We start from the raw sequence: 16,283 nt of genomic DNA on the forward strand, positions 1-16,283 counted from the left end.
CACTGGGATACAGTCCCTGAAGGAGCTGACTCTCACTGGGATACAGTTCCTGAAGGTGCTGACTCTCACTGGGACACAGTCTGTGAAGGAGCTGACTCTCACTGGGATACAGTTCCTGAAGGTGCTGAATCTCACTGGGACACAGTCCGTGAAGGAGCTGACTCTCAGCTTGGGGGGGACACAATTCCTACTTTTACCAATGCTCTTGAATACCTACTGTTCACTCCTGCTCCTTGAGATTAATTTGAACCCAGAACTATTTCTTTTTAATGTTTACTTGTGATCTTTGACTCAATTCTGTCTCATCTTCTCTCATGGCTGTCTCTCTGGATAAGGGATTCCCTGTTATATCTCTCTGAACACACAATCTCCTGACTCTGCACTTAAATAGTCTTGTCCCTTGGTGTCAGCCTGTGAGGTTCCAATGGCCTACAGCAGCCTGTGGTGGTTTTTGAGACGGATTGACTGAGTGAGTGACATCTGTTTGTAATCAGATAGTGTACAGACCATTCAAAGATTTCCAAACAATATCGGAAAAGCATGCAGAAGGGTTTAAATTGGAGAGGACGACAATGGCAGAGAGCAGACGGGCAAAAATAAACTGTCTGGGTGTAACTTTTTTGTGGAATCAGGAAGAAATATCATTAACCATAGGAATTCATTCCATATCCTATCCACATCCCTCTCCACATCCTATCCATAGCCCTCATCTACATTTCTGCAACCATATTGCACCATGTCCCTGTTTAGACCCCTGCTCATTTCCAATTCATATTTCCAGCTGTATCCCACATCCAAACCTTATCCCTGTCCATATTTCAACCAAACTCCCAGTCATATCCCAACTATATTCCTATCTATTTCCACATTTATCTGCCCTCCATACACTTGGTCGTACTTCCACCTATATCTCAAACTACATCCCATCCATTTCCTGTGCAATACCCCTGTTCATGTTCCCAATCCAATCCCTATTCTTATTCATATTCACATTCATATATCATCCATATCCCTGGTAATATTCCCAGTCACATCCCTACCCGTATCCACATTCAAATTCCATTCATATCCCCATTACACACCACTACAGTACAAAACCGGAAGCAGGACTACCCACCATGACAGACCAGACCATATAAATTCAGAGTGGGACAGAACAACAGTGCTTCAATGGAGGCTACACAGCACTGACAATGTCACCTAGAACGGAAACAACATTTGCATGAAAACCAGCCAGCTCGGCGAGCCAACCAACAACTCCATATCCCTATCCAGATCATTTGCAATATACCTGTCGATATCCTTCCCGTATGTTTGAAACTGTATTACTGATTATGTTTATTGTCCTTCTTTCTACGGTTTTTTAACTTTGTCTAAAAGTTTTTAAAATTTTTGTGGGTGGCACTGGCTGGGCCCAGCATTTATTCTCATTCCTAGTTGCCCCTCGAGAAGGTGGTGGTGAGCTGCCTTCTTGAACTGCTGCAGCCCATGTGCTGTGGGTTGACCCATAATACCCTTAGGGAGGGAATTCCAGGATTTTGACCCAGCGACAGTAAAGGAACGGCGATATATTTCCAAGTCAGGATAGACAGTGGCTCAGCGGGGCACTTGCAGGGGGTGGTGTTCCCATGTATCTGCTGCCCTTGTCCTTCAAGATGGAAGTGGTTATGGGTTTGGAAGGTGCTATCTGAGGATCTTTGGTGAATTTCTGCAGTTCATCTTGTAGATGGTACACACTGCTGCTACTGAGTGTTGGTGGTGGAGGGAGTGGGATATTTGTGGATGTGGTGCCAATCAAGCGGCTGCTTTGTCCTGGATGGTGTCAAGCTTCTTGAGTGTTGTTGGTGCTGCACTCATCCTGAAAGGGGGGGCATATTCTATCACACTCCTATTGTGTGCCTTGTAGTTGGTGGATAGGCTTTGGGGAGTCAGGAAGCTGACTTTTCTTAAAAATATGGCTTCTTTTTAATTTTGTGGAGTTTGAAGGTCAGTTTCTCTCTGTAAGCTCCATCCAGTTTTCCCGTGCAATTTCACAATGTGCACCTTATTTAAATGTGCACCAGGCATCCACTCTCACCCTATCTTGTTCTCAGCAGCAGCGTTAATTTGTTGGTGCCAGAACCTTATGGCATTTCTCCCACCAAATTAACCTATTGATTCCTGTCTCCTGCTTTTCTCCATTCTTGAATAATGAAGGTTATGTTTGCTATTTTCCAGCCCAAAATTTTGGAAAAGTAAATATTTGATTCCTCACCTCCTTTAAGACCCTACCATGAAGTGCATCACAACCTGAATGATGGTCAGCCCACACTCCATCACTTTACTCAGTCCCACTGTTTCCGTATATTTGAAGCTGTCATTAACTTCACTTAACCACAGATGGTGGGTTGTCCCTTTAGAATTTTTTTAATAGTCGGAATATACATTATTCTGAGTATTCTTAAATATCCCTTTAAATAATTGCAGCTGTTTCTTTATAGATCTATCTCCTAGCCTAGCATCCCAGTTCACTTTAGCTCAGGTTTCGTGCCCACATCATTGCCTTTCCTTAAGTTTATAATACTAGTCTTTGACCCATTCTTCTCCTTTTCAACCTGGAAGTAAAATTCAATCAGATTGTGATCACTACTACCTGGGGGTGCCTTTAATTAATTAATTAATTACTTTGCTCAATACCACATCTAGTATAACCAGCTCTCTGGTGTAACTGGTATAATTCTAGTATAACCAGCTGTCTGGTTGGTTTCACAACATGCTGTTCTAAGAAATTTTCTCAAAAGAATTCTACAAATCCATCTAGGCCAGTACTGCCAATATGATCTTTTTAGTTTATATGTAAATATAAAGTCCCGATGATTATAGCAATTCCTGTGTCATATGTATCGAATATTTCTTCTTGAATCCTTTATCTTACATTATGGTTACTGTTAGGAAGTCTGTAGACCACTCCCACTAGCGATTTCTTTCCTCTACTATCCTTCAACTCTACCTAAACCAGTACCTCAAACTGATCTCCTGAACTAAGGTCAACTCTAATGATTGCACCGATGTCATCTTAGATCAACAGTGCTACCCTTCCACCTTTATGCAGCTTCCTCTTCTTCCATGTTATTCAATGTTCAGAAAGAAATCCTGTTCTCCTGTAGCCACATCTATGTAATAGCTGTCTGATCAGATTTATTTTCTTTAATGTGTGCCTCAGTCTTGTGGACTCTCAGTCAATTGACATGTGACTTGGGTTTTTATCCAGGGATTACCTTTCACGTTGTGCTCCATAATTTGGTGACTAGCTCCCACACAGTCTAAGTTGAACCTCATTCAAAGTCACATTCTCCTGGTTCTAATACGGGTGGGATAGGGCTGCCCTATCCAAATGGGTGTGTCCACCTTCTGAAATAATATGTAACAATATCTCCAACTTAGCCTCCGTATGAGTAGCTCAGAGTTGGAGTTCCTGTACTTTGAAATGTTTAATAGGGTCAAAAGGCTGTGTATCTAGTATCTTGATCATTTCCAGGTACCTCTGTCTGGTTTTATTTCTTTTATCAGATTTTGAGGCCTGTAGTTACAACTGAGCGGTTTGCTCAGCCATTTCCGAGGCCAGTTAAGAGCCAATCAAATCACTGTGGGTCTGGAGTCATATAGAGGACGGACCAGGTGAAAACAGCAGATTTTCTGCACATTAGTAAATGAGGTGGATTTTTACAAGATTCAGCAATGGATTTATGCTCAGGATTAGACTCGGCCTTGTAATGGTGCTGTGGCTTTAAGAGGTTATTTTGTTGTGGTTTTGTTTTGAAGAGAGGTTTTAAAGTAGAGGTATCGAGTAGTCTACTCAAACCACTGGAGACACCTTTTGAAGCTTTGGTTTATTTTTAAAGTTGGAGCAATAGAAATAGCCTGAATAGGCAGAGCCAGGATCTTTAGGTTAGCTTTCAGCAGAAGCTGCTAGGGTTGGGAAAAGTTGCCACATCTCTCTTTGCTACAGCTGAAAGCTGGAGTTCTCTCTCTGCCATAATTGCCTTTTGATGTTCTTTCCTCCTGGATTGGAGAACTGTATGTGAGACAATCAGTTTCTGAATTTGCCTTTTGCCAAGGGAGTGTTTATGGGATGCTGCAATATTGAAACAGTTAATTAGTATTAGTTACTCTATCTATTATTCTGTTAAGTTTTCCAATTACTTCTTTCTATTGTTGTATTTTAACCATAGTGGGTGAATAAAGTGGGTTTTGCTTTAAATCCATTAGTTTGACCAATTGAATTGCATCAGGAATGCTTTACATTCACCTTTAAAGTAAGAAAACATTAGGGTCTAGGTTATCTTCTGAATATTTTGAAGGGGTTCGACCTGTTCTATAACAGGCCCCAGTTGCAGATTTTTTATCAAATTCAAATTTCACCACCTGCTGCAGGGACATTTGAATCCACGTTCCCAGAGTATTAACCTGTTGCCTCCCCACTCCCCCGCTTAATGTCTGACACACAAGTAGCCTGAGTTGTATCTTCACTAGGTTGACATCAAATTTTTAAGTATACATGACACTGCTTCTGGGATACATCAGAAACTGTGCTCACAGTGAGCTTCTGTCTCAGTTTGCTTTGGGGTTTGTGTTCACAATGAGCTTTGCTTTTGAAAATTCCTATCCAAGTTGACTGCTTTATCTCAGGATATAAGTGTTAGTGTCGAGCATCTGGAAATTCTGGAAATTCTCCAAGGCCTATACAGTAATTCGAATTATCTATGTCCAATTTCCATGAGATTACACAACAGGTTTAAATTCCCAGGAGAACATCATCAGCACCAGTTACTCACATTCCCAGCCTGCTTTAAATAATCCAGCTATACTCTCCAAATCTTTCAAAAGATTCCCAAAAATATACAACACAGAAACTGGCCATTTGTTCTAATTTGTTTGTGTTGCTGGTCATCAGGAATGCATCTTCTCCAATCTATTAACTCTTCCCATCCTCTCCTATATGCCTGGATTTTATCTCCCTATAAGCATGGCGATGTTTATAATTTGTCTGTTTGTTCCAAACTGTCCATATGAGAGTGAGTTCCATATTCTCACTTCACTGTAGTATCATGTATTATTATCTTTTGGAAATTTTAAAGGAAAGGTGAAATAGGTGTGTGGTTTCAGTTCTGTGAAGGTACTTTATTTTTAAGAGGCCAGAAAGTAATTTGGAACAGTGATTTAAAGACAGCATTTCCAAGAAGGCATGTGATTTAAGTTACGTACCTAGTAGGATAACTGATGAGGTGTTTATAAAGTTGAACTTTTATGTCATAAAGAGAGAACAGGCCAGGGACCATTAGTTTTGAGTTAAGTCCGGAATCAAGTTTCAGATTATAGAATTATTTCTCCAGCAAAAGGGTTTTAGTTTCTGAAGTTTCCAAGTTGTGTCGAGATTTTCAAGCTGTCTTAATTGAAAAGAGATTAAGGTTAGCGGAGCTGGAGAGAGATCTCCAGGCTGTAGTCTCTAAAACATAGATTACAATCAACCAGTCAATTGCAGAGTCCCTGACAGTGAATCTCACTGTCTGCCCACATTCCCTCATCCTGTGTGTGTGGGTCATTGAGCTGGTCCAGGACAGCAGCTTGCAGACAACATGCTCTTGATGGGCATTTCCATGTGGCATCGTGCTCCAGTTTGGTTCAGGCAGACTTTAATTGCAGGGTAAAGTGAGGTGGCAATGCAACAAATAAAGAAGAAATATACTAGGAACTGATATGTGAAGTCAGTTTATTACAATATTAGAAACAAAGGAGGCTATTCAGCCTCTCAATTCATGTAGACTCTCTGCACGAGCAGTTCAGCTGGTTCCACTCCTCTGCCCACTCTTTGTTGACCCTGCAGTTAATTTTTCTTCAGCTGCTTATCTAAAATGTCTGTGCAGCTTGAAGGCACTTACAGCAAATATTGCTGCATTCTACATCCAATATCCAACAACACAAGCTGACCTGGGGCCCTGGAAATAAACCACAGCACTAACCTCCCCTATCTCCAGCAGCAACTTTCTGGAGAATCCAGAAACATGGGTCCAGAGACTGACCAGCAGTGACCAGCAGCAGAGTGACCAGCAGAGTGATCAGTAGTGACCAGCAGCAGAGTAACTAGTGGCAGAGTAACCAATGACAGAGTGACCAGCAGCTGAGTGACCAGCAGCTGAGTGACCAGTGGCTGAGTGACCAGCAGCTGAGTGACCAGTGGCAGAGTGACCAGCACAAACTACAGGATGAAGCAATAATGAGGAAGGATGGAATGGGACCATCTAAAAAGAAAACAAAATCATACAACTTGAACTTGGAATGCGAAATTTCTGTTTACAGCTGTAAAAGATAAGAGCATTTGCCTTATATGTCACCCAAATATACTGAATTTAAAAAGGGGAACTTGGAATGATACTGTACAACCATGAATCAGACAAAGGATGCTGAAAATCTGAAAAGCTGAACGCCATTTTGAAAACTCAATAGTCATTTCTTTTCTAAAGAGGCAGAAACAGGTAAGTTTGCACTAAAACATCATTTCACGATTGCCAGCTTCTGACAAAAGACAAGAAATCATTTACAGATAGTGAGGTAATTAAAGAAGCAATGACCATGATCGATGGCTCTTTATTCAAAGATTTGAAGAACAAAGAAGAAATAATAACAGCCATCGGGAACATGTCCCATGGTGTGTCCACAGGAGCATGGCCATAGAATCTTTGTTGGAAAAGGTCTTCAGTAACTACAGGTGGACCTGAAGGACTGTGAATAATTCTCACTGCATTTAGATGAATCCATTGCTGTGACTGACAAGGTCCAGCTGATTAGTTTTGTGTACGTGCTTTTTATGGACATAAGAACTAAAGAGAATCTTCTCCCCCTTAAAGAGAAAACAATGAGTGAGGATCTCTACAACAAACCTACAACAGGTCCGTGCTTGTGAAAAACATTCCAAACAAAAAACTAGTTTCCATCACAAACTGATGAGGCACCAGCCCATCTTGGCACAAGTACAAACTTTGCTGTATTTTGCAGAAATGACACTGATTTTCCTCCTTTTGTCGATTGTCATTGTATAATCCAGCAGCAAGCATCAGTGAGTAAAGTTATTTACCCTTCTCCTATAATGAAAGTTCTTGTTAAGATTATAAGCTCAATATGAGCAAAAACCCTTCAGCACCACTTGTTTGGATCCTAACTCAACAAACTCAACAAGCTGCCAATGGTCAATTAATCCTTCAGGTTGATGTGAGGTGCTTTAGTCAAGGGAAGCTCCTGCAAAGATTTTTAGATCTGATTCCTAAATCCATGAATAAAGTGTGTAGTGAACTGTCAGACAAAGAGTGTTTGCTTGACTTTGGATTCCTTACAGACAAAATATTAAAACTGAACAAGCTGAACCGTGAACTGCAAGCAAAGGACAGAGACTTAACAACACATGATCAGTGCTGTGAATATATTTAAATTGAAACTTGGCCTGTGGTCATCCCAACTTAAAAAGAAAACACTGCAACACTTCCTGAGCCTGGAGAAACTACTGGAAAAAGAATCAAAGATGAAGAAAAATGGTTCAACTGAGAAAATGTCTGCATACCTGAGGAAGTTAACAGGGGAATTCAGATAGAATTACACATAGTCGTAGAGTCAACAGCACAGAAACAGACACGTGGATCCAACCCTCCATGCTGACCAGATATCTTAAACTGATCTAGTCCCATGTGCCAGCATTTGGCCCATATCCCTCTAAACCCTTTCTATTCATATACCCATCCAGATGCCTTTTAAATGTTGTAATTATACCAGCCTCCACCACTTAAGGGGAGGCAATGGCCTCGTGGTATTATCGCTGGACTGTTAATGCAGAAACCCAGATAATGTTCTGGGGACCAGGGTTCAAATCCTGTCACAGCAGATGGTGGAATTTGAATTCAGTAAAACATTTGGAATTAAGAATCTAATGATGCCCATGAATCCATTGCCGATTGTTGGAAAAACCCATCTGGTTCACTAATGTCCTTTAGGGAAGGAAACTGCCATCCTTACCTGGTCTGGCCTACATATGACTCCAGACCCACAGCAATGTGGTTGACTCTTAACTGCTTCTGGGCAATTAGGGATGGGCAATAAACGCTGCCTGGTCAGTGACACCCTCATCCCACGAATGAATAAAGAAAAAAAAAACTTCTTCTGGCAGCTTGTTCCATACACGCTCCACCCCTCTGTGTGAAACCATTGCCCCTCAGGTCCTTTTTAAATCCCTCTCACCTTAAACCTATGCCTCTAGTTTTGGACTCCCCTACCCTGGGGAAAAGATCTTGGCTATTCACCCTATCCATGCCCCTCATGATTTTATATATCTCTATAAGGTCACTCCTCAGCCTCTGACACTCCAAGGAAAACAGCCCCAGCTTATTCAGCTTCTCCCAATAGCTTAAACCCTCCAATCTTTTAAAGTGGAAGATTACCTTGGCCCCACATATATCTGTGAGACAGCATTCTCTCAGCTGCACAGAATCAAGTTCAAGTGTCTACGTCAGAGAGAGCCATTTGATGGACTGTATATGATTAGCAGCTCAAACTACAACCTAGATGTCAAGGCACTGGCAGATAATGTGCAGTAACCCATGTCAGACTGATATTTGGTGAGTAGAGGACAAAGTGAATAATTATATACACTTGCTTTCAGGTTTATATGGGACTGGAAATAAACTTTTATTCCATATTTTCTTCAGGGCAGATCCTCGGTTACACTTAAATTCAAAAAGTGCTTAAGGAAAGGGCTTCAGATTAGTGCCGTATGCCAACAGAACTAGAAAGAGTCAGTTAAATAATAAATTAATGTGTTAGGTAGGAGTAGCACTTCATTGGGTTCAAGTATCTGCAAAGGATGTCGCAGGGAAACAGATTGAAACTTCCAAAAAAAAGAGAAATTGCTGGAAAAATTCAGCAAGTCTGGCAACATCTGTGCAGAGAAAGCTGCCAGGCTGCTGAGCTTCTTCAGCAATTTCTGTATTTGTTTCCACATCTGTACTTGTTTGTTTTATTTTGTTTTAGTTTGAAATTAAGTTGAGATGGAAATTTACCATCAAACCCACCCAGGACAGGGGCAGCACCGCATTAGGTACAGAGTAAAGGTTCCTTCGCACTATCCCATCAAACACTGTGAGGACAGGAACAACACCGGATTAGGTACAGAGTAAAGCTCCCACTACACTATCTCCATCAAACACTGCAAGGATGGGGACAGCATGGGGTAACATACAGAGAAAAATATCTTTCTACACTTTTAAACAGGAAATAAAGCTCTACTCATTCTTTGAAATGGAAAGTAAAGCCCCCTATACTCTTTTGAACTGAAATTAATGCTTCCTCTACACAGTCCCCCCATCAAACACTCCAAGGACAGGGACAGCACCGGGTTAGATACAGAGTAAAGCTCCCTCTACACTGTCCCCCATCAAACACTCCCAGGACAGGGACAGCACAGGGTTAGATACAGAGTAAAGCTCCCTCTTCACTGTCCCCCATCAAACACTCCCAGGGACAGGGACTGCACAGGGTTAGATACAGAGTAAAGCTCCCTCTACACTGTCTGCCATCAAACACTCCCAGGACAGGGACAGCACGGGGTTAGATACAGAGTAAAGCTCCCTCTACACTGTCCCCCCTCCATCAAACACTCCCAGGACAGGGACAGCACGGGGTTAGGTACAGAGTAAAGCTCCCTCTACACTGTCCTCCATCAAACACTCCCAGGGACAGGGACTGCACGGGGTTAGATACAGAGTAAAGCTCCCTCTACACTGTCCCCCATCAAACACTCCCAGGGACAGGGACAGCACCGGGTTAGATACAGAGTAAAGCTCCCTCTACACTGTCCCCCATCAAACAATCCCCGGACAGGGACAGCACGGGGTTAGGTACAGAGTGAAGCCGCCTTAAATCAAAGCTCGCTGTACAAAGAAACCTCCAATTCTCTCGAACTCTCAAAGCAGGCGGAATGTGTAAATTTGACCGGGGACGGAGTTCCAGGAAGATCAGATGGATCCATCGGGGGAGTGGATCAGTGACCGAGTCAGCGATCAGAAGCGGAGAATCTGTCAGATTACCGAGCAGCAACGTACAGCTCCACGTCTGAGCCACAACAAAACACTGCCGCCGCCTTGTGTGGGAATAGGAGACAACTGAAAGACCAGAGACTGGCCGGGGTGGGGTGTAGGGGAAGGGAGAGAGCGGGAAGGGGAGAGAGGGAGGGGGCTGGGGGAGGGGGGGGGAGGGGGGAGGAGGAGAGGGAGGTGGAAAGGGGTAGGGGGTGAGGTGGAGGACAGAGCGGTCGCTGGCTGAGGAGACGGATCCAGTGAAAGACAGTTGGCAAGGAATGGTCTGCCGTTTGGAATAGGTGGTAACAGCTAGTATTTAACAGAAACTGAAACGGCCAGAAACTCTGCTGTAACGATTTGAAAATGTAAACCGTGACGTTTCACTGAGAGTGAAGGTGACTGCAGAGAAACTTTCCCAGGGAACTGCACAGCAGTCTCCACTGTCTGAGGGTCTAACCAGGGCTGAGCTGTAAACTAGACATAGCACGGAGAGTCTGTGCGGGATATTAGCCCTCAGCTCGACAAAATCCCTCACAGTACTGCCCAAACCTGATGTTTTGTGGGAAACCACAGGCTGTGACCCCGGAACTATCACCTCTCAGTGACCTCCTGTTGTGGCTTGGATCTAGGTAAATGGAAAGGTGTAAGGGAACAACAGTCTGCCTTTAAAGAGGAGATAGTTAGCTACGGTGATAGACAAAGGTTAGGGCAAACAAAACTACAGCTCCCTGAATGATGAGCTGTAGAATGAGAGAGAACAGAAAGAGAGTGTTAGACAGGTATCAGATGAATGGGAAAGTGAGGACCGGGCTGAAAGTGAAAGTTCAGAAGGGGAAGCACAGAAAAGTGGAGCTGATGAGGAGCAGAAAGGAAACCTGGTTACAAAGGACAAGGCTAGGTTGAAATAAATATGTTGTACTTGTCTTCACCAAGAAAAAACAGGCTGCAAAAGTTTGCAATGAAAGAGCAGAGAGACTAGGTGGGAGAAATATTAATAAAGAGGATGTATGAGAAAATCTAATCTAACTCAAAGTTGATAACTTATCAGAAGAAACTGAACAAAGTATTGGTGGAAACTGACCACATCTACTGCTTCTTAAGTAGGGAAGGATGCAAGCAGATTGGAGAATTGTAGCCTGTTTCTTGATTTATATTAATGACAGTGACTTGGCTTTACAGGGTACAGTTACAACAAAATATCATAAGACCATAAGATATAGGAGCAGAATTAGGCCAATCAGCCCATCGAGTCTGATCCATCATTCAATCATGGCTGATATCTTTCTTAACCCCACTCTCTTGTCTTCTCCCCCTAACCCTTGATCCCTTTACCCATCAAAGGCATATCTATCTCTGTATTAAGTGCACTTGATGAATTGGCCTCCACAGCATGCTGCCAGCAATGAGTTCAACAGATTAACCGCCGTCTGGCTGAAGAAATTCTTCTCATCTCAGTTCTAAAGGGTCGTCACTTCATTGATCATAGAATCCGTACAATGTGGTAACAGGCCCTTCGGCGCAACAAGTCCACACCGACACTATCAGCAGCCCACCCAGACCCATCCCCCTAATCTACACATCCCTAAACACTATGGGCAATTTAGCATGACCAATCCACCTAACCTGCACATCTTTGGACTGTGGGAGGAAACTGGAGCACATGGAGGAAGCCCATGCAGACACGGGGAGAATGTGCAAACTCCACACAGACAGTCACCCAAGGCTGGAATTGAACCCAGGTCCCTGACGCTGTGAGGCAGCAGTGTAAACCACTGAGCCACCATGCTGCCCCAACATCACTCTGAAGCTGTGTCCTGGGTTCCCAGTCTCTCCCACTAATGGAAAAATCTTTTCCATGTCCACTATATCCAGGCCTCTCAGCATTCTGTAAGTTTCATTTAGAGATGACACAATATCTGGAAGTGTCATGAACATTCAGGAAGAGTGTGATTGACTTTGTAAGGATATCGACAAGATGGTGGAGTGGGCAGACACATGAAATTGAATGACCATTTTGATAGGAAGAATGAGCAGAGGGAATTTAAGATAAATGACATCATTCTGAATGGATGCAGGAGCAGTGAGACCTAGAGATACATGTGCACAAACTGTTGACGGTTGCAGAGCACATTGAGAAAGTAGTTACTAAGGTATGGAAATCAACCCTGTTCTTTACAAATAGAGTGTAGTAACAAGATAGATATGAGGACCCTCTATAAGATGTACATTTGACTTGAAGATTGTGTTCAGTTTGGAGCACTGTATTTAACAAAGATGTATAGGTTCTAGAATGCATGGAGAAAAACAAAGTTGCAGGAATGAGGAACCTCAATGATGTGGATAGATTGGAGAAGCTGGGACTGTTTTCCATGGAGCGGAGCAGACTGAGAGGGGTTTTGATAGATGTATCCAGAACCATGAAAGATCTGGATAGAGCAGACAAGGAAAAGCTATAGAACCTGACGACACAGAATGTAGGGCACAGTGTTTGGGGAGAATCGTTTTCACCCAGTGAGTGTTTTGAGCTGCCAAAGGAAGTTGTAGATGCAGGCACAATTAGAACATTTAAAAGACATTTGGACATGTACATGGATATGAAAGGTTTAAAGGAATATGGGCCAAACGTAGACAAATGGGATTAGTTCAGTTAGGATATTTGGTCGGCAGGGACGAGTTGGGCCGAAAGGCCTGTTTCTGTGTGACTCTATGACTGTCCTCGGCTGGAGACAAGGTCCGTGGTGGCTCTGGAATGGAGTTTTTTAATATATATCGGAGAAGAAAGGGTGGTCTCCCGGGACAAGGCAGCAATGACTGCGGGACTGGAATCCTCTCCCTAAGGGCGAGCACGGGCATAATGGGCTGAACGGCCTCTTGCGTGAACCAATCAGCCAGGGCACGGGCGGTTCCTGTGACGTATAACGTGACGTAATGAAAGGGCGGTGACTCGGTCGTGATTGGTTGAGGATTACGTCAGCGGCCAGAATAAAAAACAGATTCCGCGAGAAACCCGAACAGAACGATCCCACTACAGCCAGAAATCTACCGACAGACAGCGATCCCACAGCCAGAGATCCACGGACAGAGAGCGATCCCACTACAGCCAGAGATCCACCGACAGACAGCGATCCCACAGCCAGAGATCCACCGACAGAGAGCGATCCCACAGCCAGCCGGCAATCCACCAGGAGGGATCCTATTGTCGGAGATCCACCGACAGCGATCTAGCCAGAAAGAGATCTGTACGAGCTCCCTTACAACCGGGGATCCACCAAGAGATTCATCGAGAGATACCTATCCCCACAATGATCCATTGAGAGTGATCCAGATGCAGGTACAGAGGCCAAGGAGATCCCGAGGGACAGAGCCGGAGCCGGAGAGAGCGAGAGTGGCCCCGACGCTGAGTATGGCCCCCGCCCGCAGCCCAAGCCCAAAGGCCAGAGCTATGACCTTCCGGAACCCGCTGGAGAGCGGCTGACAGCGGCAGCCTCAGGTACCCGGAGCCGGGGCCATCCGGGGAGAGGGCTGGGCTGGGCTGGGCTGGGATCACTGTCTACCAGCACAGGTTGGATGGGCAGAATGAGCTCTGATCGGAGGCAGGGAGGAAAGGGGAGGGGGTGAGGTCTCTGATGGATGAATTGGTTATTAAACGTGATCTAATTCTTTTCTTTTGCAGTTGAATCTCGGGCCATTGACCCAGTCAGCAGTTTGCAGTTACCCCAGTTGTGGAGGTTACATTGGTGTTTCTATACAAACCCTGGGAAATTCAGAGATGGTTCGGATAAGCAACCTCAGTTACCCACAGTGGGGACACAGCAGTAAGAAGATGCCAGCCATGCAGAGAGAGACCTCCTTCCCTGAGGACCCCCTGCCCCTGAGAATGGAAGCTACCTCAGTTCATCTGCTCATTCTCTCTGCAGCCACTGGGGAGGTGGCTCAGGGAGATCAGAGGGGCATGGAGTCTCTCTGTCAGAAAGACCCAGCTCCCACTTGTACAAATCCATACATACAGTCGATTATTGTACCACTGGTGGAGCAGACTAGTCAGTCAGTGGAGGAGGATGAGGATGATTGGCTTGCTGACTCAGAAGATGATGCCCTGTCTAGGGAGTGGTCCATCGATGGTGAAGATGATTCATTTGATTACGAACAAGAAGCTGATGAAAGTGAAGCCAATGAGCTTTGGAATTCCTTTTTTGACCCTGACCCTTATAATCCTATGAACTTTTCGGCCTTGACTTGGCAGCAGAGCAGAGAAACCAATAAACGGAATAACTATGACTCAAAGCCCTGTGATACACAAGAGGCTGAGAATGATGTAGAGGACTCATTTGATCAAAACACTGATCTCTTTAAGTCACAGAGTTCCTCCGTCTGTGCTGCTAAAAACCGATCCACTGATAACAACAGCAGAAAGGACAGAGACCAAAGTACTGAGCTATCTGAGGAGGGGAATGTACAATGTCCTGGTCCAAAACTACTCCCACTCAACAGTCAAGGCTGTTCCACAACAACTGTGAAACCAAAAACATCCAAGTCCGATGGAAAAACTGTCAAAAAGGTGGGTTTTAGTGATCAAAGGTGTTTATAATTCACCCTTGTTTATGTCTGATGGATATCAGTGTCTTAAGTTGTACTGTATCAGAGTAACCAGATTCTATAGAAATTATGGGAACTTTGGGGAAATTCTGTGGCAATTTAATGTAATGTCATCCGTTCCTGTACCCAGTATCAGCACAGCACTACTTGCTGGAAACCCTTGTGTAGTTCCACAGCTGACCTGTCACTTCCACCACCCCTCGGGTAAACCTCCCCTATAGCAGGGTCAGTAAAGAGGAAGTATTTGTAACAACTGAGTCTAAGCTGAAGTTGTTGAAGTGAGACTGTTTACTAGATCTGTTGTGATGTTGTATAAATACAACCACACGAAAGCAATGACTCAGTCTGAATGACTCAGGTGGCCTGACAGGGTGATTCTCTCACTGAGCTCTTCCTGTTGCTGACATGCCCTGCCTTTAGTTAACATGAAACTTGAATTCATGAGACCAGGATCTCATCATAGAATCCCCACAATGTGGAAACAGGCCCTTCGGCCCAACAAGTCCACACCGTCCCTCAGAACATCCCATTCCCCCTATAACCCAGCTAATCTACAAAGTCCTGGACACTATGGGCAATTTAGCATGGCCAATCCACCTAACCTGCACATCTTTGGACTGTGGGAGGAAACCGGAGCACCTGGAGGAAACCCACACAGACAGTCGCCCAAGGGTAGAATCGAACCCGGGTCCCTGGCACTGTGAGGCAGCAGTGCTAACCAATGAGCCCTGAATTTTTGGGGTTCAAACCTGCTTAGCCTGGAGTGGCTCTGTCAGGTTAAACTAACAGAGTCACTGACTTAGGTGCTCTTGTGGTCGTGTCCCTACCTCTGAGTCAGGAGGCCTGGGTTCAAGTCTCACCTGTGTCATAGACCTGTCATAACTCCAAACAGGTCAATTTAGAAAATGCCTAATACCTAAATCTAAAAGTCCCTGACTCTGCCTAGAGTTTGTTGATATAAAGTAACCATTGTCTCCTCCTGCAGGTTCGATTCTCTCCTGTGGTTACAGTGCATCCAATGATTGTGTGGGATTTCGCCTCTAGAGCTGCTCGAAAGGGTCCATGGGAACAGTACGCACGAGACCGCAGTAGATTCCAGCGTAGGATTGCCGAAGCAGAGGCAGTGATCAGCCCCTGTTTGAATCAGGACCACAGGAACGCTATGTGGAATAAACTAGCTGGAATTTAAACATTCCGGTGTAAACGGGAAGAAAGTTGCAAAGTCAAACACTGACAAATGTTGTCTTCCCATCTGAGATACCAGTCAATGGAAATCTGTTACTTCATAAAAATATAATTGTTATGGAGCCTTAGTAATTTATAGCTTGTGAAAACTCTGCCAATGCAAAATTTTTAAATTATGGCTTTGTTGTACAGTCAGTATTTTATGAATTCGTATGCACTGGGCAGCTGTCACTGGATGAAGAATAAGTTATTATATATTATTTAATTTTATGCTTTTTTTTCAAAAATAAATTTTTTTGTCTTTTTAATAACTGATAATGATTGATTTCTCTTTCATGTTAAGAGAAGTGAAAATTAGACAAGGATGGTAAGGAACTCTCAGGAAATTCCCACGGCAGAATATTA

The 16,283-nt window shown here is 43.9% G+C and overlaps 1 protein-coding gene across 1 annotated transcript; it reads left to right on the top strand.

Moving 5' to 3' along the window:
* The first annotated feature begins 13,085 nt into the window (after positions 1-13,085).
* On the top strand, positions 13,086-16,193 carry LOC109915578 (protein phosphatase 1 regulatory subunit 15B-like). The gene is made up of 3 exons (XM_020515228.2): positions 13,086-13,428; positions 13,771-14,655; positions 15,679-16,193. Exons 1-3 carry the CDS (start codon positions 13,423-13,425, stop codon positions 15,880-15,882), a joined length of 1,095 nt encoding a protein of 364 aa, XP_020370817.2. The 5' UTR covers positions 13,086-13,422; the 3' UTR covers positions 15,883-16,193.
* Positions 16,194-16,283: the final 90 nt, after the last annotated feature.

Source organism: Rhincodon typus, chromosome 37 (genome assembly GCF_021869965.1).
Source record: "Rhincodon typus isolate 14 chromosome 37, sRhiTyp1.1, whole genome shotgun sequence".
NCBI classification, from domain to species: Eukaryota; Metazoa; Chordata; class Chondrichthyes; order Orectolobiformes; family Rhincodontidae; genus Rhincodon; species Rhincodon typus.

Excerpts from the sequence above, each read along its gene's own strand:
- LOC109915578 (XM_020515228.2), top strand. Across the intron at positions 14,656-15,678 it reads ATGGAAAAACTGTCAAAAAG|GTTCGATTCTCTCCTGTGGT; the intron begins GTGGGTTTTAGT and ends CTCCTCCTGCAG.